This window comes from Muntiacus reevesi, chromosome 1 (assembly GCF_963930625.1).
Source record: "Muntiacus reevesi chromosome 1, mMunRee1.1, whole genome shotgun sequence".
In the NCBI taxonomy this organism is placed as follows: Eukaryota; Metazoa; Chordata; class Mammalia; order Artiodactyla; family Cervidae; genus Muntiacus; species Muntiacus reevesi.
This window is the reverse complement of record NC_089249.1, coordinates 260,023,317-260,050,440: the sequence shown is the minus strand read 5'-3', so window position 1 is coordinate 260,050,440 and position 27,124 is coordinate 260,023,317. Positions and strand designations below refer to the sequence as shown.

General features: G+C 38.4%; 1 protein-coding gene across 3 annotated transcripts in view; it reads right to left on the bottom strand.

Moving 5' to 3' along the window:
* Window positions 1–23,177: 23,177 nt before the first annotated feature.
* VCAN (versican) overlaps window positions 23,178–27,124 on the bottom strand; it is a 113,904-nt gene continuing 109,957 nt past the window's right edge. For all 3 annotated transcript variants that reach the window (XM_065919094.1, XM_065919093.1, XM_065919095.1), the window contains 2 exons: window positions 24,471–24,653; window positions 23,178–24,324 (listed from right to left, as the gene is read on the bottom strand). In XM_065919094.1, coding sequence (XP_065775166.1) covers window positions 24,197–24,324; window positions 24,471–24,653 — 311 coding nt within the window. In that variant the 3' untranslated portion in view covers window positions 23,178–24,196. The remainder of the gene's footprint in view (window positions 24,325–24,470; window positions 24,654–27,124) is intronic.

The following is a 27,124-nucleotide window of genomic DNA, read 5'->3' as shown; positions in this document are numbered from 1 at the left end:
TTGCTAAAGTTAAGAAGAAAGGAAAAAAAGATGCACATGTGGTTCAGATACTAGAGGGAAAGGATGAAGAACCAACTAGTAGAAAAGGATGAAGTTTGAAAAAAAGTGTAATTTATTTAAAAATCAAATGGACATTTTAGAATGTAAAAATATAATATTTGAAATTAAGAAAACATTTGATGAGTTTTCCAGCTGACTGAACAAAGTATAAGACAGATTGGAAAACCATAAGATGGGTGAATAAGAATAAGCAAGAGAAGAATCATAGTAAAAAAATTACATAAAGGAAACAAAACAGAAAATAAGAGACAGGTAACTCCTCTGTCAACGGGATTCTCTAGGCAAGATACTGGAGTGGGTTGCCATTCCCTCCTGCAGGGGATCTTTCTGACCCAGGGATCAAACCCACTCACATCTCCTATGGCTCTTGCATTGCAGGCCCCCCTGAGCCACCAACGAAGCCCCACAAGGCATGATCAAGGGCTTCCCTGGTGGCTCAGTGGTAAAGAATCCACCTTCAGTGCAAGAGATGCTGGGTCGGGAAGATCCCTTGGAGGAAGGCATGGCAACTGTATTCTTGCCTGGAGAATCCCATGGACAGAGGGCTGGCGGGCTACAGTCCATAAGGTCACAAACAGTTGAGACTTCTCAGACATCAGTGACAATGCATCCAGCTGGATTGCCCCCATTCTGCTCACTACTATTTTTCCCAAAGTTGTTTTCACTTTCTCTACTTTGTAATGTATTCAGTTATGTTTATTTTTATGGTGTGTGTATCCCCTAATAGGATCTAAACTCTAAGAGAGCAGGAATTATGGGGATTTTTGCTTTTAACTGATGTTTTGAAAATATTAATATCTAGAAGAATGACTGAAACACAGTTCCTGCATATCATATATTTATACATTTCTTGAATAAAAGTGTATAATTCACATCTTGTTCTGGTGTCAAGGAAATATTTTTAGGGAAACTTGAATTTATCATTTGGAGATTGGTCCATGTATAAGTTTGACTGAGAAAACCATTTTTCCCTTCCTTCCCTGTGGTAACTGTCCCTCTCTTTCCTACCCAACCAATAACAAGTGTCCCCCAGAGACTTCTGATAAATGAGATTTTCACAAGTCTTCTAAACTCATTAACCAAAATACTTCAGTAAGGCTTTTAATCCAAGTCAAAAGCTAGAACCTAAAAGCTAGACACTGATTTCAAGCCATTAGGGTTAACCTAGTAACATGGAACACTAACTTTCAATACTATATTTACACCTAAACTCAAGTTACATTATTAAAAAATTCACTAGTTGATATCCCTCATTCATGTTAGAATTGGTTTTTCCGTCTACATTGCTTTTTTCCCCCACTCCTTCCAGGGTATCATTATGTTCTTCATGCCTTATTTCTCTAAGTATAATAAAAATACATTAGGAGTATTCATATACAATTTCCTGGCTCCAGACCAGATCTGAATGCAGAAATTGGCATCATATAGCAGAACAATTACCAACAGCAAAGTGTTTTTCAAAGTTCTTTATATGTTTCCCTTTCACTGCACAAAGGATTAAATAACACAGAATTTTCTATGCTGTAATAAAATCACCCATTTCCAGCCTTTTAACTGATAGAGAAAATTTGTTTTGTTCAAAATGAAAATAGAAATGGTAAGTGCTAGTAGATTAATTCATATCTAATTATCACTTTTCAGTCTGTAGAAACACAATTCCAGGATATTTAAGTTGAAACAGTTTGCCTAGAAATTGATAGAAGCTTGATTTTCTATAGAAAATATTTCTTATTGTTTTGAACCATTCCAAACTTCCAAGTATAGAGCTGAGCAGCGTTGGTGGTATAGTGGTGAGCATAGCTGCCTTCCAAGTATAGATCCATTGAATAAATATCCACTTCTATTCAATTTTATCATTTAAATATATCTCCAAGATGGGAAGAGGGTAACTCTTCTTGCAATAAAGATCTTGTGTTGACTCAGGACAACTAAATTCATGCAGATATTAACTTAGCTTGTTCTCTTTTCTAGCATTCAGATTCAAAACAATCTATCTGGTTTAGTAATAAATAAGCAAGAATTGTTCAAAGCACCGTGTAGGGTTCAGTCACATCTTGGATTATAGGTCTCCCAAAAATCTCTCTTCTGGGATCTGCCCTGATTCTTCAACCAATCTGATATGACATAAAAGAGATGGGCCCTGGAGAAAAACTCAGGAAATGCTATTAGACCCTTCTAAATGTGTATTCATAGAATTTCTATTATCATGCATGTTGTCCCAAGATGGCAGCACAGTGACTTAGATATTCAGAACCTGGAGACAAATGGACAAAGGACACAGTGATCTGCATGAATTGCCTTTAGGTAAGATGCTCTCCACTTGTAAAAGTCCATACAAAGTACAAACATGTGAAGTCATAAAAATCAGACATGCGCAATTAGTTCCCATCAAGATAGAGAAATGGGGACCAGATTTACTTTTTTCTGTCTTCAACAACAGCAGCTATATATATACATATGTATATATATAGTATGTATAGTATATATACATACATATATACACATATTGTGTGTATATATATACACACAATGGTTTTCAGATATTGAACAATAGCACAAGACTGCAATCCCTGATAGAAGATAAACAGTTGAGGCCATTAAAATGATGCTGTTCCATCTGAATCCCTGACAGGTGAAAATAATTCACATCCTCAATTATTCTTCTTTCATTTATCAGAATATGGAAAAGTATCCACTCATTCAACATATAGGTACTTCAGTTATAAACACTGAGAGCTAGGAATGGAGACAAGCAAGAAACAAGTAAACAATGAAATAAGTAATGAGATTTCAGTGATGAAAAGTGCAAAGTAAAAAATTTGAAAGTAAATGTTTCACAGGGACTAAGGACAATGTATATGTGCATGCAATGAGTGCTATCAGTCGTGTCCGACTCTGTGATCTCATGGACTGCAGCTCTCCTGGCTCCTCTGTCCATGGGATTTTCCAGGCAAGAATACTGGAGTGGGTTGCCATTTTCTACTCCAGGGTATTTTCCGACTCAGTGATGGAACCTGAGTCGCCTGCATCTTCTGCACTGGCAGACAGAGTCTTTACCACTGTACAACCTGGGAAGCCCAAGTATGTGCTTGTGTAAATGCAATAATTAGGAAAGTCATTTTTAAGAAGACAACCTGAAAAATGAGGTGTGGAGAGTTAGAAAATGAACATTCTAGATACCATGGAAAACATGACACATGAAGGCCATAAGATAAGAATGAGAAAAAGACAGAAAACAGAGTGTGTGAAGGGAACCTGGATGAAAATGAGCCTAGGATGACAGGAAAGGGCCAGAGCAGGGAGGGCTTGAGAGTAATGGAAAAAACTTTGCATTTTATTCTCAATGAGTTCACTTTAAACCTAGGAAAGTTGAGCAGATGAGCAACATGATTCAGTTCAGTTCCATTCAGTCACTCAGTCACGTCCAATTCTTTGTGACCTCATGGACTGCAGCACGCCAGACTTCCCTGTACATCACAAATTCCCAGAGCTTGCTCAGACTCATGTCCCTCGAGTTGGTGACGTCATCCAACCATCTCATCCTCTGTCATCGCCTTCTCCTTCTGCCTTCACTCTTTCCCAGAATCAGGGTGTTTTCCAAAGAATCAGTTCTTCTCATCAGGTGGCCAAAGTATTGGAGTTTCAGCTTCAACATCAGTCCTTCCAATGAATACTCAGGACTGATTGCCTTTAGGATAGACTGATTTAATCTCCCTGCAGTCAAAGGGACTCTCAAGAGTCTCCCCCAACACCACAGTTCAAAAGCATCAATTCTCTGGCACTCAGCATTTTTTATAGTCCAACTCTCACATCCATACATGACTACTGGAAAAACCATAGCTTTGACAAAGTAATGTCTCTGTTTTTTAATATGCTATCTAGGTTGGTCATAGCTTTTCTTCCAAGGAGGAAGCATCTTTTCATTTCATTTCCTTCCAAGGAGGAAGCATCACTGCAGTCTCCATCTGCAGTGATTTTGGAGCCCCCCCCCCCCCCAAAATAAAGTCTCTCACTGTTTCCATTGTTTCCCAATCAATTTGCCATGAAGTGAAGGAACTAGATGCCATGATCTTAGTTTTCCGAATGTTGAGTTTAAAGCCAACTTTTTCACTCTCCTCTTTTACTTTCATCAAGAGGCTCTTTAGTTCTTCACTTTCTGCCATAAGGGTGGTGTCACCTGCATATCTGAAGTTATTGATACTTCTCCCGTCAATATTAATTCCAGCTTGTACTTCATCCAGTCCAGCATTTCTCTTGATGTACTCTGCATAGAAGTTAAATAAGCAGGGTAACAATATACAGCCTTGACATACTCCTTTCCTGATTTGGAACCAGTCTTGTTTCATGTCCAGTTCTAACTGTTGCTTCTTTACCTGCATACAGATTTCTCAGGAGGCAGGTCAGGTGGTCTGGTATTGCCATCTCTTTAAAAATTTTCCACACTCCACACAGTCAAAGGCTTTGGTGTAGCATATAAAGCAATAAAGCAGAAGTATATGTTTTTCTGGAACTGTCTTGCTTTTTCGATGATCCAACAAATGTTGGCAATTTGATCCCTGGTTCCTCTGCCTTTTCTAAATCCAGCTTGAACATCTGGAAGTTCACAGTTCATATACTGTTGAAGCCTGACTTGGAGAATTTTGAGCATTACTTTGCTAGCGTGTGAGATGAGTGTAAATGTGCGGTAGTTTGAACATTCTTTGGCATTGCCTTTCTTTGGGATTGAAATGAAAACTGATCTTTTCTAGACCTGTGGCCACTGCTGAGTTTTCCACATTTTCTGGCATATTGAGTGCAGCACTTACACAGCATCATCTGAAAGGATTTGAAATAGCTCAACTGGAATTCCATCACCTCCACTAGCTTTGTTTGTAGTGATGCTTCCTAAGGCCCACTTGACTTCATATTCCAGGATGTCTGGCTCTAGGTGAGTGAGCACACCATCGTGATTATCTGGGTCATGAAGATCTTTTTGGTATAGTTCTTTTGTGTATTCTTGCCACCTCTTCTTAATATCTTCTGCTCCTGTTAGGTCCATACCATTTCTGTCCTTTATTGAGACCATCTTTGCATGAAATGTTCCCTTGGTATCTCTAATTTTCTTGAAGAGATCTCTAGTCTTTTCCATTCTGGTGTTTTCCTCTATTTCTTTGCATCACTGAGGAAGGTTTTCTTGTCTTTCCTTGCTATTTTTTGAAACTCTGCATTCAAATGTGTATATCTTTCCTTTTCTCCTTTGCCTTTCATGTCTCTTCTTTTTTCAGCTATTTGTAAGGCTTCCTCAGACAACCATTTGCCTTTTTGCATTTCTTTTCCCTGGGGATGGTCTCAATCACTGCCTCATGTACAATGTCATGAACCTCCATCAATTTTTCTTCAGGCACTCTGTCTATCAGATGTAATCCCTGGAATCTATTTGCCACTTCTACTGTATAATCATAAGGGATTTGATTTAGGTCATACCTAAATGGTCTAGTGGTTTTCCCTACTTTCTTCAATTTAAGTCTGAATTTGGCAATAAAGAGCTCATGATCTGAGCCACAGTCAGCTCCCAGTCTTGTTTTTGCTGACTATATGGAGTTTCTCCAACTTTGGCTGCAAAGAATAAAATCAATCTGATTTCAGTATTGACCATCTGGTGATGTCCATGTGTAGAGTCTTGTGTTGTTGGAAGAGGGTGTTTACTATGATCAGTGCGTTCTCTTGGCAAAACTCTGCTAGACTTTGCTGTGCTTCATTTTGTACTTTAAGCCAAATTTGCCTGTTACTCCAGGTATCTCTTGACTTCCTACTTTTGTGTTCCAGTCCCCTATGATAAAAAGGACATCTTTTTTGGGTGTTAGTTTTAGAAGGTCTTGTAGGTCTTCATAAAACCATTCAACTTAAGCTTCTTCATCATAACTGGTTGGGGCATAGTCTTGGATTACTGTGATATTGAATGGCTTGCCTTGAAAACAGAGATCATTCTGTCATTTTTGAGGTTGCACCCAAGTACTGCCTGAAATGATTGGCCATTCCCTAGGCGAGTTCTCAATCACCTACAAGCCCACAAAGCACAGCTGCCTGGCATCAGAGCTACCCACTCCTGTTTTATCCCCCTCAAGCAGCCTGCTGGTCAATAAGGACACAGACTTCTCTTAAATAAAAAAATCACCCTGGCCTCTGTGTGGAGAATGGATTGTATTTGGTTAAGAGTGAATACCTAGAGACCAAATGAAAGACAGTTTTAGAAGTGGGGCCAGAAATGATAGTGGACTAGAGTGGCAGTTCTCCATGTGGTGAGAAGTAATTGAATTCAAAACAGATGTTCCCATTTTTACTAAAAGACATGCTACATTGCAGTTGCTGTTCTAAGAATAATGCAATGGCTCTTTTAATGGTACAACTACTATATAGGGTGTGTGTTAGTCACTCTGTCATGTCCGACTCTATAGGTTAGTGCTAAAAATATTCCCATTTTAGGAGATAAGGAAATGAAGGCTCAGAGCAGTTAAAGTGACTTGTCAAATATTACAAGCTGTTAAGAGGCAAAACCTGGATTTGACCTCAGCAATCTAACTCTAGAATTCCTACACTACAGATGCTGTGGAACCTATAGGAACTGCCAATCTCTCACTTCAGTCACATGGGCTTTCTTTTGGTTTCTCAAATATACCATGTTCTTTCATCCTTCAGGGTCTTCACATAAGATTGTTTTCTTTCCCTAAAATACCCGCCCCCACCCCAGATTTATATTTTGTTTTCTTGGTTCCTTTTTGTCCTTCAGACCTCCCTTCAGCTTAAATGTCACCTCCTTATAGTTGTATTTCCATTTCATCAAAAGTAGATATCCTGCCCCCTCCCCATCCGTTATTCTGCCTCACAGGACTCAGTTTCTTCCTTGGATGAAGTAGGAGGGAAAAGCAGGGGTTTGTATTTGGACGTGTTAAATTTGAGCTATGTGTTAGCATTCAAGTGGAGATGTAGGGTAGACAAATGGCTGTATAAATCTGGAGTTCAAGGGAAATATTCAGGCTGAGTCATCAACATATATGGTATTAACAGTCATAAGACTAGACGAGATCAACAGGAAAAAGAGTATAAATAGAAAAGAATGTGGAGGAACCTGCAAGGGAGATGCCGAAGAAGTAGAAGAAAACCAAGTCAATGTGATTCCTGGAAGTCAAGTGAATGTAGTATTTACAGGAGGGGTTTAAATGAGTGACCAGTTGGATCAAATGTACTTGCATACAACACAGCTATTGTGTGTTCTATGGAGAGAGGACCTTAGGAAAATCTTGCCTTTTTTTTTTTTTTTTTAAATATTGAACTAGGAAGAGAATTTATTTATTTATGGATAGCCAACAAGAAGTGTTACTGACAAACAAGTTCCTGTGCTCAACAAACAGTGAGGCCAAATAATACCAAAATGTCAGTTTGGAGTACAGAAAGGTTAGTTGCAGGGCCATGCAAAGAGATGGGTGACTCATGCCTTAAAAAACCTAAATGCCCTGAAAGCTCTCAGCATAGCCCTTTTCTAGGAAAGGTGAGGGAAGGGCGTGTGTAGTTGTTGCAAACCTTTTTGTGTTAGACCCTTTGTTCTTGAGGTCAGGTAATGCTGTTCCTGTAAATCTCCACCAAACAAATGTTATTCCCTGTTTTGACAAAAAAGGGCGAGGTCCGAGGCACAACTTTCACCTTCTAAGGTCCCAGTGTTACCAAGCCCAAGCTCACCACACGACAAGGCCAACAAATCGGGAGAAGAGTTGTCGGAGCGAGGAACAATGATTTGAATCAGAAGGCCAACAGACCGAGGAAATCGCAGACTAGTGTCTCTAAAAACCATCTCATCCCAGTCAGAATTCAGGGACCTTTTATATACATTAGGGAAAAGGAAGGGCTTTCAGTGGCACTGACCAATGGCAGAATAGGGCTGTTAACTGTTTGCTGGTTGACAGTTGCTCACTTGGTGGGGAGGAAGGGCCTACTGGGGTGCCCAACCAATGGCTAAGGAAGACTGTTACAGTTTCTGTCTCAGTGGAGCATGCAGGCTGGAGCCAGGGAGCGAAAGGCCCTTTATGCCTTGGGTCCCATCTGGGATCACCAACACAAGTCCTGCCTAAAAGGAGGCAGATCTCAGTTGGTAGCTCTCTCAGGGCCAGGTCCCCAGACCCTGACCAGCTGTCTTCACTGAGGGAGTCAGGCACCCAGAATCCAACTGACCCTCAGGCTCCTAGGCCACTGGAAGGCAGGGGCAGGTCCAGGCCGACTGACTCTACCATTAGGTCACAGAAATGGGGATGAGGGAGAGGCTCACTGCTTCCTCAAGGCATGGCCGCGGCCAGTGGGGGGCCCTGGTGAGGACTCTGGAGTCCTGCAGGACGCAGCCCCAAGCTTGTTTCATGGGCCACCCAGCTTACCCACTGGCCCCAGCTTCAGTGAGCTGGAGGGCCCTGGGAGAAGGCCGGAAACTGACTCTTACCTCACTCTCCGCCTGATGACCACCACTCCACCAATCGCTGGCTGAATTCCTCACTAATGGCCGCTCCTTGGCAGTTGGTTGCTTGTGGGCAGGACCCACTGCAGCACCAACCAATGGCGGAACGGGACCGCTAACAGTCGCTCACTGACAGTTGGCTGTTTGTGGGCGGGGCCCAATTGCCGCACCCACCAATGGCTGAGCAGGACCACTAACGGTCCTTCCTAACCGTTGCGTCATAACAGGGTTGCAGGCAGCAATAACGGCACACAACACCTGCCGAGAACTAAGGGCGGCACTCAACTGTGCTCTATTACAGAAGTACCTCAGTTCAGAAAGGTCTGCAGTTTATAAGTGTCAACTACAAAATATAGTCACAGCCTGAAAGCAAAGAGTTATTTTATTTGGTGAGAATATTTAGGAGCTCAGGAGACAGCATCTCAGTAGCTCTGAGAAAATTGTTCCAAGGAGGCGGGAGGGGAAGTCAGGCTACATACAAGTTTGCAACAAAAGGAGAAGGCAGTCTGGACATCAGAGATCAGATGTCAAGGTAAGGAATTTAGCATTCTTTGTATGGAAAGATGCAAGCCTCTGGGTTCACTGTATTCATTCCTTTCATATGCACCTCAGTTATCTGGGGCCAAATACTGTTTCCTTGTTCACTTTAAGAAGTAGCAGATGGCTGCCTCTTGCATCCCCCCACCTCAGCAACTCAGCAATCACCATGGGGGTGGGGGCTGGGGTGGGGGTGAGGCGGTAGCAGCATTTTCTGGATCACAGTTTGGGGAGCCCTCATTCACATTTGGAGGCCAGAAATCGCTGATGGCTGTGACATGTCTTGTTTATTGGTATAGCAGGAGATATTTTCATTTCACATTAGTATAAATTTTTATACCTATGGTAAGTTTGTTTTCATAACAAACGTAATTAGCCTCTTAGATTGTTGCTCTTGTAGAAAACTATATACTGGCAGTTAGAGTTTTAAAGCTCTCTTTTCCTTGGGGGCTCAATGGTAAAGAATTCACCTGCTAATGCAGGAGAGGTGGATTCCATCCCTGGGTCCGGAAGATCCTCTGGAGAAGAAAATGGCAACTCACTCCAGTATTCTTGCCTGGGAAATCCTATGGACAGAGGAGCCTGGCAAGCTACAGTCCATGGGGTCACAAGAGAGTCAGACATGACCTAGCAACTAAACAACAGCAACAACAACAAAGAAGGATGTTAAAGGCTAGAAGTGGATTTCACTGTCAATGCCCAAAGTTGCAAATGGATGGCAGAGGAAGTTAGAGTTGTCATTTTCAGGACTTCCCAGGTGGTTTAGCGGTAAAGAACCTGCCTCAATGCAAGAGCTGTTAATTTCATAGCAGTACAATAAGTCCCCTGCATACAAACCTTCAAGTTGTGAACTTTCAAAGATGTGAATGTGCATTCACAAGCGCCAATCATGTTAGTTCATGTGTCTTGTGTACATCCTCACAGCATGCATCCTCTACAAGTGGTTGTGTACTTTATTGTACAATACTGTGCAGAGTACAGTGGTACAGTATCTTTATTTCAAGCACAGGATGTCTGGAAGCAAGCATAAAAATAACAGTGATGTAGCTGGTACTGCTAAGAAACACCAAGCAATATTGATGGAAACAAAAGTGAAAATAATTGAGAGAGTGGAGTGAGACAAAAAGATGGTAGACGTCACTCTTTCTTTTAATCTGAATAGTTCAACCATTGGCACGGTTCTACAGAACAAAGACAAGATCTTGGAACCTGTGAAGTTTGCTCTGTGATGATGTTGACAATAATACCAAAGAAGCTTGGAAAAGTAATGAAGGTGATGGAGGAATTTCTCAGTGTGTGGATGCAGGATCAGCATCAGTGTCAAATCTGATTCAACTTAATGCTGTTTCAGGAGAAAGCTAAAAGCCTTTATGAAGACTTGAAAAACGGTGAAGAATCAGAGGTTACATCTTTTAATCCCAGCCATGTCTAGTTTCATTGGTTCAAGGCTAGAGCTAACATTCACAAAGTAAAGGTAAGTGGCAAGGCAGCAATTGTAGATATGGTAGCTGCCTCAGAAATTCCTGAAACAGAAATTGGTTAATTTTGGTGCCTCATTTGAAAGACTATGAAATTAGATTTTTGTTTCAAATGGAATGTTATTATCACCAGGTGATACACATCTCATTGTTCTAATGAGAATTTTCCATTTAGAAAAAAATCAAGTGATCAAATTTTATAAGACAATAACATCCCATTTGAAATGAAAATCCGATTTCATATTGTTTCAAAAGAGTCACTATTTCCACAGAGGTTTGTGTTGGCAACCTTGCAATATTAGTCCAGTAAAAAAGATTAAATATTAATAGAAGTGTGGGATAGTTTATTTTCTTTCTTTCTTGGATTTAGAGCTTTATTCCGCTTTTCATTCTGAGTACATGATGTGAATATAGATGGGTCAAATAAATTACACATATTAGCATGTCATAATTAATATCAAATGACAAAGAAAAATTTTTGCAGGCCAACTTGGAATGAGCGTTTTGCACCCATGTTAATTATCTGTAGTTTCAGTTTCATTATGAACCACCAACTGCAGAAGCTGACTTCAACTGACTTCACTTGTATTTTAAATAATTTGTGTTTAATAATGTATTATGCATTACATAGATATTCCTACAGAACCCAAGTTTCAATTACCAGTCACTTCAAATTACAGGCTTCCAGTAATTAGCTTTTGCCACATAACCCATAATGGAACACATTGAAGTTAATAGAAAGCAGGAGCAAATCAAATTGGGCCAGTTTTGTTGTGAGCAGATTTCAAAATTAACCAATTTGTGTTCCTTTAAATACATTTCTTCACAGGAATTAAAGAGTTGTCTGGTTAACCTTTCTGAGTCTCCCTTATTTGTAATAAAGGAGATAATGAAGACAGTGCCTGCCTCAGAGGGCTTATTCATTCACCTTTTGAGATAAAGGTACATAGTTCAGTTGTCAGGATTTCATCAGTGGTCTGCCTTAAAATACTTTTATATCCATTCACAAATTATTTCTGAAAGCACAGAAAACAAATATATGGTCTCATATTTAGGGTAAAATCTGGAACCTTTATGTGACCCTTGAAGGTTTCTATTGATGGTTCTCAAGTCTGGGCACACGTTAGGATCACCCAGGGGACTTTAGATCAGATTCTGTGAGAGGGGGGTCTAGGCAGGTGGGGAGACTGCAGAGAAGTGGAGGGCCTAGCCTGAGTATGCTATATAATTTTGCTAGGTGTGGCCAAGTTTGAGAACTACTGCCCTACACGATCATTCCAGAGCTACATTGCCTGTGAACTGATTAGAAATATGAATTATCAGGCGTTACTCTGAATCTGGGGCTTCCCAGCTGGCTCAAGTGGTAAAGAATCTTCCTGCCAATGCAGGAGCCTCAGGAGACGCAGAGTCAATTTCTTGAGTCGGTACAATCCCCTGGAAAAGGAAATGGCAACCTATTCCAGTATTCTTGCCTGGGAAATCCCATGGACAGAGGCGCCTGGCAGGTTATAGTCCAGGGGATTGCCAAAGAGTTGGACATGACTTGGCAACTAAACAACAACAACAAATTCAAGAAGAAGGTCCTTTATCACAGAATTATTATAAACTACTTGTTGCTTGGATACAAATTTTCCTTCCTAACCCCAAACATTTATTTCCATACTGAACTCACAGGCTATTTCTAGTTGCCAACACAGCTTGTTTTACTCTTAAACTGTCTTTAATCCTGAGGCCGATCATGTGTATTTTAAGTGTGTCTGTATAGGTGTAGGATATTCTGGACAGCTGAAAACTTTCATTTGTCAAGAGCAACTACTAAAAACCATGAGCCTTATGCTAGTGTCAGAACAATATAATAAAGTCTGAAATGAATCTAAGAAATTAAATAGAATAGTTCCTGGAGTATAGCTCTTACTCAAAAAAATATCTATTGAATGAATTTAAAGTGAGTGCACAAATGAATAAATGTATGCATTCACATTTGTACCCTAAATCTAAATACATCTCAGGGGTTATGAAAATTTGGAGCACATTTATTTTTCTGCTACATTTTCTTTGAAGAAATACATTAGGTATTTTATTTAAATCTTGACATGCTCTTCAAAAATTCATATACATAAACATTCTCAGGACACATGATAAAAGCATAGCTGTAACCCAGCTCTATCTGTAAATTTCATGCAATAATTTCTTGATCTTTAGGAGGCTGCTTGGAGATTTGTTCACACATTGCTGGAAAGCAATTTCTGGTTCTGTTCTAATGGAGAATATTTACTTTGGTTAAACAGGCAACAGGGAAAGTCACAAAGGGCTGACATCCACCATGAAATAACACTGACATTCATTCACTCTGACTCTCAGGCTCAGATAGACATAAACTGCAGCTGTATTTTTCTAAATATTCACGTAATTTTCTAGAAATACCAACAACTTCTCATCTGCTAAATCACTCAGTCCACTAACTTAGGTGACAGACAACAGTGGTTGGCATATTTCTGGAGCAAAGAGTGGTGAAAGACACAGAGAGAAAGGGCTTCACATTTTTATTCTGTCCTCAGCATCTGATGCTGCTGGTTAATAAAACTGCTCAAAGAATATAACATAAGAGGCTCTTGATGGTACCTGGGGCAAGGAGACAAGATATCTCTGTCTTAGTTTCATTATTCTGTTATTAACTTCATCCTACCTTAGCTTCAACAAGCTCCCCCTCTATCTGAGGAGCAACATCCAAATATATTCCTGAGCTCGAGTTAGGCTTTCTGGGTGCACATCTGAGGTTTTGTACTAAAGAGACCTGGGGCTGTCAGCATAATCTCCCCAAGCCTTTATATCTCTATCAGTAAACAGGAATGACAGTAAAATTGTCATGTATATTAAGAGAGGTGATTTAGTCATTCATTTAGCAAATATTTATTGAGTGTCTGCTGCATGCCAGGTACTGTTGCAGGTGTTAGGAACATGGTGATGATCAAGACAGAGGAGTCCCTGTACTTACAGAACTTACATTTTCATGAAAGAAAACAGATGGCAATTCGCTTATGAGAGTGACCAGCACCCAATAAATAGTACCTTCAACACATAGTAATTGAGCACTCTTTGGGGTAGTATGGGTAAAAAATAGTGACCTCAAGCAAATATTCTCTTGAACATTTACTTTTCTATTTGTGCCTTTTTGAATTTTCCAACATATTTACAATGAGCAGGGATTGGTAAGGTAATAAATTAAGAACAATAAAAGAGCAATGACATAATTTAACAAATATCTAAAAGAGTTTTCATGGTGTCTAAAAGAGAATTATGATTCAGGTAATGATTCAACAAACAGTAATTGCCCACACGGTTTTCAGCTTGGATGTGTATTTTCCAACTTCAGCACAGTGGTCCATTCACGCTTGGTAACCTCAGCATCTCTCATCGTCTGGTATAGTCTCCATCCAAAGCCTCTTTCTTCATGGATGTACAGGATCATTATTTTTGTGTTTTTAAGCCCTCGGTTTATTAAAAATCATTTTACATGTTTTCCATTCTTACATAATTGGAAGCTCCCAAGCAATTGATATTTGCCCATTGTTAGTGAGCTTCAAATATTGCTTGGTTTTCCAGGTGAACTGTCTTCTCTTTTTAGCATGAATGTGTTATAGCATTTCTATTTTCCCTAATACTTTACAGGAAATGTTATAATTAATATTTTTCTTTTATTCCCCATCATAATCACAGCATTACCAAATCTCAATGCCTGCCTTTTAATGACATGTTTTCTCTCTACATTAGTAGCAGTCCATGGGGTCGCAGAGTTGGACCCAACTGAGCAACTGAATTGAAGATTAGTACAGCCTCTAAAGTCTCAGCAAGTCTTCTTCCTTTCCTAAATCCTTATCAAAAAAGCATGGTATTGTAGTATTACTCTCATTCTTCCTGAATTACTTAGCTAATTTTCTTCTATTCATTTTACTGGGTTACTTTTGTTCTTGCCTGTGTATTCATTTTTAAATTCCCAAATTACTCACTCTGCCCTACATATCCTGTACAAAATAAAAGAATCTGTTAATTCACCCCACATCTTACAGTAGAAGACAGTACATTGCAAAGTATTGGTAAAGTCTATACCAATACTATAAAGTCTATACATGGTTAAGTCTAAGTATTGCCATGTATTACACAATGATATTACTTATAAGAAAGCCTAGGTAAACAGATGTTCCCACATTTAGTTTTAAGAAATTGCACTTCCCTTTAGTGCTCAAGCAATATTCCCAAGACCACTTGTTACTTGACAAAAAATTTAATTTGACTCCTGAGCATTTCTGGCCCGCTGCCCTGTCCCATAGATCTACCTGGCCTGTCGCTCAGACCCCCGCCAGTCTTCTGGTACCAGGCGCATGACTCCCCACCCCATTGTCATCTCTACCTGGCTCTCAAAGGCTGCTGCTGATCTCTTTGCCTCTCCACTCTTCCAATAGGAGGGCACGGCCCATCCCTTAATTCTGAAAAGCTCGGTTAAGCCCTAAGTTAACAAAACTATGCTGAGGATGTGAAGAAAAGTAAAGAATTCTAACACAGCTAACAAGTCTTAAACTGTGTAGTTTAGCAACTGTTTCCAGAGTTGACAGGCCCCTCCACCTGTTTCTCTGAATTTCAACACCTCCACTAGCAGGTTACTGAAGCCAGCTTCCCTTCTCAATATAGGAAGGCCCTTCTGCCAATAATTTTCCACTCCTCAGAATTAATACCCTGGAGAGAACAAACAGAATATTTCTTAAAGTAAAACTTTACTCTAAAATTACAACATTTTGTATGAGAAAATAACATCTACTTTTTAACGCTGAGCAACTCAGCTCCTCCTTTTATCAATTCATTCCAAAGTAGGAGCACAGCCTTAAACTTGTATAACTTACAGCCTGGAATGGCTCCTCCAAAAACAAAAGGATGGAAAAAAAAAAAAAACCTCTTCTCTGAAAAACAGAAGCAGACCTCTATCCAGAGAAACAAAATGGGTTGGCAGCCTCAAAATAGCAGTCTCTGCTCCTTTCTCTTCCCAGTTCCCCATGTGTGGTCATAAAGCTTCAACAATATTGATGTTTAGTCTCAGAGAAAGTTATGTACATGTATAACTTGACATCTACTCTTTTCTTTGCTCTTTATTTTAAGACAAGCATTGAATACTGAACTTGATTGTGACTTCAAGCTGAGGAGTATGACTTAATTTTGGAAATTCAAGCCAGAGAACACAGCCTCAGGACCAAGTAGTGTGCAGTGTGGGTATGTTTATTCATAACTGAAGCAGAAAAATGGCTGGCAGTTGCAACAATCATGTTTAGTGTCTAGTGGCTATAAGGAAGAAGTAAAGATACAGCCTCACAAAAGCTCACAATAAGATGCTGTGGAAGAAATCAAGAGATCCAATGTGGTTGCTTGCAGACTATATGTGGCATGCCCACCCAGTGATTGATAGGGACTGCTGCCTGTGTGCATGCTAAGTTGCTTCAGTCATGTCTTACTCTTTGTGACCCTATGGATTGTAGCCCACCAGGCTCTTCTGTCCATGGGATTCTCCAGGCAAGAATATTGGAGTGGTTTGCCATGCCTTGCTCCTGGGGGGTCTTCCCGACCCAGAGATCAAACCTATGTCTTCTTTGACTCCTGCGCTGCAGGCAGCTCTTTACTGCAGCTCTTCCCCAGGACACTGGGGAAGTCCCAAAATTTCCCTGAACTGCATCTAAAAACACATAGGAATCCAGCAGCAAACAGAGGACCCAATCAAACAGAGTAAGTTGAAGAGAATTTAACCAAAGGACTATTGAATATACAGGTGGGCAGCTTAAGGAAGTCACCGTTAATACTGCAGTACCTGGGCCAGAACAGTCAGCTCTTCCTACCTCAGTCCTGAAGGGTCCAGTTGAGCGAGCAGGAGGGACTCAGAGGCAGAGAGGGCTATGTGGAGATGGGACTGCATCCCTCAGGGCGCAAAGGAGGAGGAGAAGGGTGGAGAGTGTACCCGGAGGGGCAAGTCTATGTCTTATATCAGAGAACACTTTTGGCCTTCCATTTTTACCCTGTACCCAGTTGCTACAAGGGGAACATGATGATTCATCAGAGACTGAACAGGAAACCAAACGGATTTAATTAGAAGAAAAAACCTAAAACTTTAATTGGCTAAAACAAATTAATTAAAATTCATTATGTTGATTTGCTTAAGACTTCTAAATCAATTCCTCCATTCTTAAGCACATAATACCTAGAACAGCTGCTCTTGCCCAGAACATTTTTCTATGCATGTAAAATTAATTTTATTTTGTAAACAATAACTTCTGGAGAATTTTGAGTTGTAGAATGCCAAGCTCTGATTTGCACACTTGAAAAAATGCTCCATAGTAGTTTGAAAGATCATTTTGAAAATGATGTATCTAGAGACAGTAATACTATATGAGACATTGTGGACAGCTGGGATAGAGAGATGATGATAATACAGGAAACTTTTGGAGGTAGAATTAATAGAATTTGGTGCTTGATTGAATATGGACAGAAATTAGGAGTCCACAGTTAGGACTCTTAGACTTCTAGTTTTAAAAAATAAGAAGTGTACCCAATTAGTGGGCGGGGTCGATAATAGTTCAATTTTGGACATACAGAACTTAATATACTGCTGAAATCCAACCAGCTAAATATATACCTTTCCCACACAAGAAAGAGACATGGAAGTTACAATGCAGGAATGAGTTAAGATACATGATTATATCTGGAATCAGGTGAAATGGAGAACAGAGCACATAGTTGTCCAAGAATGGAGGCTTTAGCAACATTTTAAGAATTCAGATCTCTTCCTGCTTTAGTTCTATTGATAGTCTTTCCCACCAGACAGTAAATTTCAGTGAGAACAGGGACTTTGCCTAGCTTGTTTTTAACAGTATCCTCAATATCTAGCATAGTGCTTGGCACATGGTAAGTCTCAATATACATTACTGAATGAATGATGATTTGATCTGGCTAATGGGCATTGGAGAGGGTCATGTGATTTAAGAACTGGACTTATTTATAGATTAATTCCTGAAGGATTCTCCCATCTATATCTCTTTTAGGGCTCCCCATTTTTTGCTTGGAAGTTATTTCTTGTTTGCTTCTATTTCTCAGTTTTTACATTTGTCTTGGTTCTTTCATTTAAGGCTTTGTTTCAGGTCTGTCTTTAAGAAACAATTATTTTTAACCATACCTCTTTATTCAATTTTCTCTGCAGAGAATTAATAAATTTTCTCACTTTTTTTCTTTTTTGTGTAACCAGAGACCCATTCAAAATTTGGAAAGTAAGCAACAAACATCTTCGTAAGTACAGATAGATAATATAATGAAAATCTAAAAATACTTTAAGTACTGTGTATCTTAAAGCAGTGGTCTCCAAATCAGGGTTGTTTATCCTGAGAGTACCCCAAGACTCTCTGGGGTGGAGGGGTGGGAGATACATGGGCACACAAAAGGAAACAAATTCCAGAACTTCAACTTTTAAAAAAATATTGATTTTGCGCTGCATCGGGTCTTAGTTGCAGCACACAGAGTCTTTTGTTGCAGCACATTGGGCTTTCCAGGTAAAGAATCTCCCTGCCAATGCAGGAGACATAAGAGATGTGGATTTGATCCCTGGGTGGGGAAGATCCCCTGGAGAAGGAAACAGCAACAACCCACTCCAGGATTCTTGCCTGGAGAATCCCACGGACAGAGGAGCCTGATGGCTATAGTCCATAGGAGTTGCAAAGAGTCAAGAAACGACCTAACATGAATGCATGTGTGCATGAGCGTTCTAGTTGTGGCACTCAGGCTTAGATGCAGGCTTGGCATGTGGGATCCTAACTCCCCCACCAGGGATCGAAACCACATCTCCTGCATTGGAAGGCAAATTCTTAACTACACTACTGGACTACCAGCAAAGTTCCCAAAACTTCAACTTCTACCTGGCCTCTTTCCTATAAAATTCATCTGCCTAAGAAGGTGTCTGTGGTGGAGGCCATTGGTTTTACTTTTGCATCTTCTTAAAACCAGTTCTCCTAAACTTTAGAATTCATCAGAATCACCCTGAGTGCTTGTGAAAACCCAGGTTGCTCTTCTCAGTCCTAAAATTTCTGTCTCATTAGGGCAGGGTCTGAGGATTTGCATTTCTTACAAATTTCTAGGTGATGTTAATGTTGTTGTTTCAGAGAACAAGCTTTGAAAACCAAAAGCTTTAGAAGAAACCAAAACCATTTATTAAAAACAAACAAAAATCCTACCACATCAAACACACTCTTCACCTGTCCTGAATTTTAGGATGTACTGACTTGGGATGTAGAAATTACAAACAAACAAAAGGACAAATCCAAATGAATGACTCTAGTGACACCAATAAATTTTAAGAAGGATTTCATTGAGATGTCAACTGACAAGTAATTGAAAATAATTTTTGATAGACCACTATGTGATTTTTGGCATATAATTAAAAAACAAGTTTAAAAAAAATTACTCAATTTTTGCATTATACTACTATACTATACTATTATACTACATTATACTACTCAGCTTTGCATTATAAAACTATCATTTCCATTTACTTAAGTAAGTTTTTTTCAATTTTTAAATCTATAAGAATAAAATAGGAATAGAATTGATGCTAAACCATGACGCATTCTAGTTTCATGGAAATGTGAATTGGGATAAACAGTCCTAATCATCTCATTGAGCTGTATTTTTAATAAAATGTTACAATTTGTGTAATGACTTTTCAAATTTTGTAAGAACATTATGTTGTTTTGACCAATTTTATATCTGTAAATTACAATGATAACTCAATCCAGATTTTTAACTTTACACCTTTATGTTTATGTTCATAAAATTAAGTTTTCACTTCAAAGTACAAATTTTGATGTATATGTGTTGATAGCTTAAGCAATAGAAGACTTTCAAGCACATAAATGTATAATATTTAGATACAATTCTATGGGGGAAGTGAATTAAAAAACCAAGCCCCAAAATAAGAAAAACATAAAATATCTGACTGTTAAAAGATTATTTTTCTTTAGTTGTTTTTTGGATGGGTGAGAGTGGGAATCAAACTAGTATGGTATTTAGAGTCCTGCTGAATATATTTAAGAGTGATGTTACATGTTTATTTTACAATGGCAATATGTATAATACGCCCAAAATAAAATCCTTTACAATTGTTTCACTCTATGATGAAAAACATTTTGGTTGACAATGTCAGATGTGATGGGAACACAGTTTAAAGTTTTATTTTAAAGTAAATACTATCAAAATCATTTACAACTTACTGCCTTAAGGCAATCAACTTTAAATCTTCAACAGGGATCATTTGATGGATTCAGACAGGACTGTGAATTAAATTCCAATTAAAACCCAAGGTTTGCTTATTCTGTAAACATCTCAACAAAAACCATTCTTGTTCTTGTTTGGCATTTGCTCTTTCTAGTCCAGCTGGGATCCAAACACACAGAAATGAGTAATAATGGGAAAAGATTACACACTCTTGAATGACTCATTCAAAGACCTTTATCAACTTTCTGTATATACTTGTTTTAGAAAAGAATCATTTGGATGAAGTTTGGTGTGTTTAGCAAATGGGAACTGCACACAATTTAAAAAAAAAAAAGATGTACAAATTGTACAAAACCATCACTGCAGGGCCTTTTTCTTCAGAAATCATTTCACTGCATTTGTAATACTTGGAAACATTAAAAGAAACACAATAAAACACATTGAAGCCATCACCGAGTCTTTAACGGCTTGATAGTAACATCTTTTGCTTTTATCTAAGATATATTTCCTCTGGGAGATTTCTTTGCTTGGGAGACCTCATGTATAGCCCATTCATGAGGGCAACTCTGCACTTTTTGGCAACCTATTATATTCTCTTCTGTCCATTTCCAAACTCGATAACTTTAGTTTGCATGATATATGCCTTCTGGACAATTAGCTCAAGGCTAATCCAGTTCTTATTTCCTGTTCTGTAATTGAAAACTCACTTAAGATCAGCAAAGTTGCTATCACATCCAAATGATGTATTCCTCCCCGTGGGGCTTCCCTGGTGGCGCAGCGGTAAAGCGTCCACCTGCCAACGCAGGAGACGGAGGTTTGATCCCTGAGTCAGGAAGGTCCTCTGGGGAAAGAAATGGCAACCCGCTCCAGTACTCAGGCCTGGAAAACGCCAGGGCCAGAGGAGTCTGACTGGCTACAGTCCAGGGGGTTGCAGAGCTGGAGAGGACTTAGCAACATTGAATGAACAACATTCCTCCCTATACAATCTCTCATGTCTCTTTTCTGTTTCAGCTACCCCAGAAGACCGCCTCTTCTTACATAGCTCCTTATGGGAAGGGCATATTCTTCCCCTGATACTCCACCCAGCTTTTGGAAATGAACAGAAAACCACCTCTGGCCGATAGAGTAGTGCTGAGGCTCCTTAAACTTCTCGCTCTGTCCTAGTATTATAGGTAATGGAACATCTCATAGCCTCTGGGATTTGTCCCTAGATCAGTAAAAATTTATTTGATTGATTTATAAGCGTCTAATAAGGGTGTCTGCGTGCTTGTGCTCAGTCACCCAGCCGTGTCCGACTCTGTGACCCCGTGGACTATACCCCCCCAGGCTCCTCGTCCATGAAATTCTCTAGGCAAGTACAGTGGAGTGGGTTGCCATTTCCTACTCCAAGGGATCTTCCCAACCCAGGGATCAAATCCACAATTGAGTCCCCTGCATTGGCACATACAGGTGGACCACTGTGCCACATACTTACATACTCCCTTGAGTAATTTCTATTTAAAGGTCTGTACAGATATGACAGCACATTAAAAGGACAAGCTCAACAAGGAAAAGTATCTCTTCTGTGTCTAATCATGCCTTCCCATATATTTTTGATATTCCAAGAAAGAAACTTCAAAATAATTTTCCACTCACCTTTGTCCTTTATGATATCTTCTATACAACTGCAGAATGTACAATGGATTTGTTCTTTTAAAGTATCAATAAATATATTGAATAGAATTGGCTGTAAAATAACTCACATGGGATGCATTCAGTATAAAAAACCTTACATTGGCAGAAACCTGTGTAACTCTCTCACTGTAGAATCTCCAGGGCCTAGTCCAGTGCCTAATACATAGCAAATACTTAGTAATAGACTTAGTAATAGTTAATGAATGAAAATAAAGGAATGAATGAATATCTGGATGGATAGGAACTTGGTGTTTGTGACATCTTCTGATCACTTTGTTAGATATGATCTTCTAGCCAGTAAATTAACCTCCTGAATGTTTAACAACTGTGAATATACTATTTTATATTTTTACTGAGAGTATCATGCAGGTTGTAGAGATGACCTGCATCCTCTACAAACAAACTATGCAACTGGGGACAAATGACTTAAATTCTCTATGCTGTTCCCTCATCAATCAGACAGTAACAGCCTCTCTCAGGCTTGTTGGGCGATGATGCACATGAAACGCTTGGCCTGGTTAATAGGAAGAGTTGTGTAAGTGTGACCTATCACTTTGCCTATTGCATGTTCTTTCATTTTTGAAATCGGTTGCTAAGAATTCGGTTGTAAACATTATCAGAATTACTATCTCCAATTTTTGCAGGGACATTTATAATCATCTCTCTGCTAGCCATAAAATCATTTCATCCAAGCCAGCAGCTTGGACTCCATGATAGATCTAGAATGTAAAAATGTTGGTGCACATTAGGGTTTAAAGTTATAAATATATAAATAAATATATGTAAATATAAAAAATGTAAATAACCAGACCAGTCACAGTATAGTAAAAGAAGGATTTTAGGTTTCTTTGGTGAAACAAAAGCAGGTATAAAAAGTTACAAAGATTTTAGATTTTCATTCACAAAAAAAAACAATCATTCACATTTTACACTATACATGTTATAATATAAATACAGGAACGTATTATGTGCATTTTAATGAAAGAGAAAAATAAAAACCTCATAGGTAGACACAGAGTTTTTCTGTGCTCTAGAACACCCAAAGGTGGATCACATTTAACACAGCAACCAAGGAAACTTGCCTAAAGACAGCATGTATGATTGTGGCTACTGTCGCTCCTTCTAGTTAAAAGAGGTTTTGAGAAAAAGAATCATGTTGGGTCTGCTCTTTTTCTATTCGAATTTTATTTATTGTCTTGTGCTCTCAAGATCATTCTAAACTAAAATTAGGAAAAGACACCTAAATGCTTTCTTTCCATCACAGGGTTTCTTTAAACATTAAATTAAGCAGATAATAATTCAAAGTCATCTTTAGCAGTCATTTTATTCAAATTAAGGGGAGAAAATGGAGTGGGAAGAGATAGGGAGAAATTTCAAGACATACACTCCACCTAATAAGAAGCAACACCCATACTATTTCTATATATGTGCTCCTTGCTTAGAATGGGCAAACACCATTTGCTGAAAGCTATACACTTTTCCACTCTTCTTTATAATAAAACACTTAATGCATTCTATCCATCACATTATTTAATCAGGGACAGAGAGTACCTAGATTATACGATTCCAAACTGTGAGGGAAGTATAAAGGCTAAAACCGAAAAATAACTACCAACTACGTCAATATTCAGGTTTGAGGGAAAATAACATCCAATAAATTAAATCAGTATGGCTTACTTCATTTATTTATGTATGCTTCACAGCTGCAGCATTCATACATGAACATTCAAAACTTTATAAAAGATTAAAATGGTTATATATACAAAATTTCTTTCTTTGAATGTGTGTTGTTTTAACAAACCCCCTCCCTCCAGAACCCTAGGTCTATATCCATTTGAAATGTGTTGATCTGTAATCTTGCAAGTTAGTGTTATGAAAGCCATTAAAAAGGAGACCCAGTTGAGTTAATAATTAGCACTTTGACCCCTAGAAAATGCTCCTGGTCATAGAAAAGTCCTCCATTCAGGCCTTTCTTGTAAGTGAAGAAAAAGGAACGCAGCAAAAAAACACCAAAAATAAAGAGTTCCATGTTGCAGTCTCTAGTTTCGTTGGGATCCCATTAGCTAGGCTTCAGCATCACATGGAAGCCAACTCTACCTGTGGTGGAGATGGGACAGTGACCTACAAAACTTTGTGTTTGTTAATTGTCCAGCAAAAGCTGTCTTCAGTCCTGCTGACAAAGAGCAGGGGAAACCATTTCCAGCCTAAACAAACTACAAAAAGCAGCCGAACCAATGATTAAAGACCTCTAAGGCTCCGTAATCATCATTAAATATGCTTGAACTCAGTGTGACTTTTTATTTTATATACAGGATTAAAATCAACATTAAATCATCTTATTTACATTGCCATTGGTGCTGAAATGGAGCTTTTTAAATAGTACAGTAGGCTGGTATACATTATAAAATGGTCTGCACTGGAGGCAAATAGGAAACTAAAGAAATTAGGCTGGAAATGGCTCCACTCTGCTCTCATTTTCCTTTTTTGTTTGCTTTCTTTTTGAATGCCAATACTTTCATTTAAAATGTTTTGGGAGCACAGCAACCCAAAATGACTGGACTGGACAGTGTTCCAAAAATCCAAACCAACTGATAATACTTCTCGAGGTGATAGGAAAGGCACAGGAAGTTAGGACTTTGGCTGAAATGGTGAAAACATGTGTTTGCCATTTTAGGGATCAGCGCCTTGATTCTTGCCACCTTCGGCTCCAACGGTGATCATGTTTTGATGTATTTATTGAATTGTCCTTTGCTGATGAGGAATTTTTAAAGTATTTCTTAGAATAAGTCCTTTGGTATGCAGATGCTACATGGAAGGAAAGAAAGAAAGAAAAGAAAACACAACAATATTACTTGCTCCATACCCTAAACTACCAATACCGTAGCCGTAAAATGAGGATGTCTAGTACTTGTTATAGCATGGTTGTCCATTCTTTCTAAAGGACCACTTACGGTTCAGGCAGGTAATTTTAGGCATAGCCCATCTTCCATTTCCTAGGCAACGGATAGTTGGAAGGTGGCGTTGAATGAAACCATCTTTGCAGTGATATCTAATCAAGGAGTTGATTTCATAACGAGGTTTCATCTTTCCAAAGGTCTTGGCATTTTCTACAACAGGGGGCTGGCCGCAAGCAACTAAAGAAAAGTAAATTGGGTTATTTTCAAAAAATCTAAATATTTCTATTAATATGAGACACTCTTTTTATTCTTTCCTTCATTATTTTACTCAATCAAGTGCCTTCAGTAATCATTTAGATTAAGAAATTAAAAAATTTCAAGACAAAGTGAAACTTTGAGGCTTTCGGCCTAGTTTGAATCTCAGATTCTGTCATCTTGAATTGTGCTTATTGTTTTTTTTTTAAAAAAAAAGAACCATAGGGCATATGGTTATACATTCATCTGTCCATTTGGAAGAACTACTTTTCTGAAAAAATTCCAAATTACAAGGCACCTGTCTCATGTCACTATGCAGTCTGTAGGTTTTGTCTCTATCCCAATGGCTTTATTTGCCACCCACCTTCACTTCAAACAGGCTTCCCTTGTGGCTCAGCTGGTAAAGAATATGCCCGCAATGCGGGAGGCCTGGATTCAATCCCTGGGTTGGGAAGACCCCCTGCAGAAGGGAAAGGCTATCTACTCCAGTATTCTGACCTGGAGAATTCCATGGACTCTCTAGTCCATAGGGTCGCAAAGAGTCGGACGCGACTTTCACTTTCTACTTCAAATGATAATAGATTTGTAACAATTAATTATTATTTCCACTTCCCTGAAAAAAATTTACAATGTATAATAACAATATAGCTCTAAAATATAGACTTTTCAGTGTAAATAAAATATATCCAGGTTCAATTATGTTTATTTGCTCTTTCTGTCTTCTCTATGGAGACAGAGAGCAAGTCAGGACATAGTATTCATGCCTCAATTTTGTAATTACCTTTTATATATAAATTGCAACTCTTAAAAAAAGTAAGTAAAGGTAAATCTTAGAATATATAACCATCATTTTTAACCTACAATAAAAAATGCTGAATAGCAACAAACTTAGTAATGGCAGAAATAGTAAAAAGGAAATAGCAGGTAAAAAAAAAAACACACTTTGTAATTTTGAAATTCAAGAAGGTGGGAAAATTGATTCAACTGCATTTGTATTAATTTGTAATTTTACTTATATTAGTGTACTTACTTTAAAAATATACTAATTTAACTTCAAGTGATTGTGTTTTGCTATGTAGCTCTAATAAAAATATAACTTAACTTCAACATAATTTCCCTAAATGACATTTCCTATTCATAGTTTACTTTAAGAATGCCATCATAAGGCCTACTAGGGTATGTCATAGTCTCTCATGAAATAGTGCAAATCTTCAATGGGAGAATGATTACCAGAAACCTTGGTACCAAGATGTTTAGATGTCAACATCCGAATATAACCAGGCAAGAATACTAGCGTGGATTGTCATGCCCTCCTTCAAGGAATCTTCCTGACTCAGGGATTGAACCCGTGTGTCTCTTATGTCTCCTGCGTTGGCAGGCGGTTTCTTTACCACTAGCACTACCTGGGAAGCCCACTAAAAGGTTGTGAATGTTAAATTTATTTACATATCCAGAAGGCTGTTTACAACCATATTCTTTTGCAGTGACAAATGTAGGTTTAAGTTAAATATTTAGCTCTTTAATTTACTTCTGCCTAACAAAACAAGTTAGAAACTATTGACCCGATAGCAAACAACATCGTCTTTAATAAAACACAAACCAGGCATATCTTTTCATTCACATAAGAAATTGTGTCTCAGATAGACATAACCTAAAAATAGATTATAAAACCCTACTATCTAAAACTAAGAAATTAGAAGTATTTGTGAGTATATTTCATATTCACAAATTCCTAGAAGGTAAACTGAGAATTCTATAATAATATGCTATTTTCAATTAATAGTCTACACTATATATAGTTCAATGATAATCCCCATCTGGATATCCATACTTCTTTTATTGTAACATGGAAATTCTATGCTAGGGCCCAGATACCAGTAAGTATCAGATAGAATGAGATGGTAATGATATGGAAGGTTAAAAATTATCAATTAGAAAACTCATACTTGATTCTGGCAAATTAAAAGTTGTCTTTAAATTTGAGAGGAAGGCAATGTATAGATTTCTTCCAAAACTATAAATGAAGACTTATTTTGAAGTTAAAATAATTCAAGGAGTATGGTATTGGCAAAGAGAGGCAAACAGACCGGAAATAGACCCACATATATATGCTTGATATTTGACAGAGCAATATGGCAGAGCAATAGCAAAAAGGTAGTTTTTTTCATCTGGACAATTGGGTATTCATATGGAAAAAAAAATGTATTTGGTTCCCTACCTCAGAGAGTCCATGGGAGATCAATTCTAGATGGTGTACATATATAAATGTAAAAGATAAAACTATAAAGCATTTAGCAAACAACATATGATATCTTTCTAATGTTAGGGTAGGTAAGAATTTCTTAAGGCACAAAAAGGTTTAAACCATAAAAGAAAATTCAACAAAATGAACAACTCTATTCATCAAAAAATGCCATAGGGTAAAGACAAGATACAAACTAGGAGTAGATATT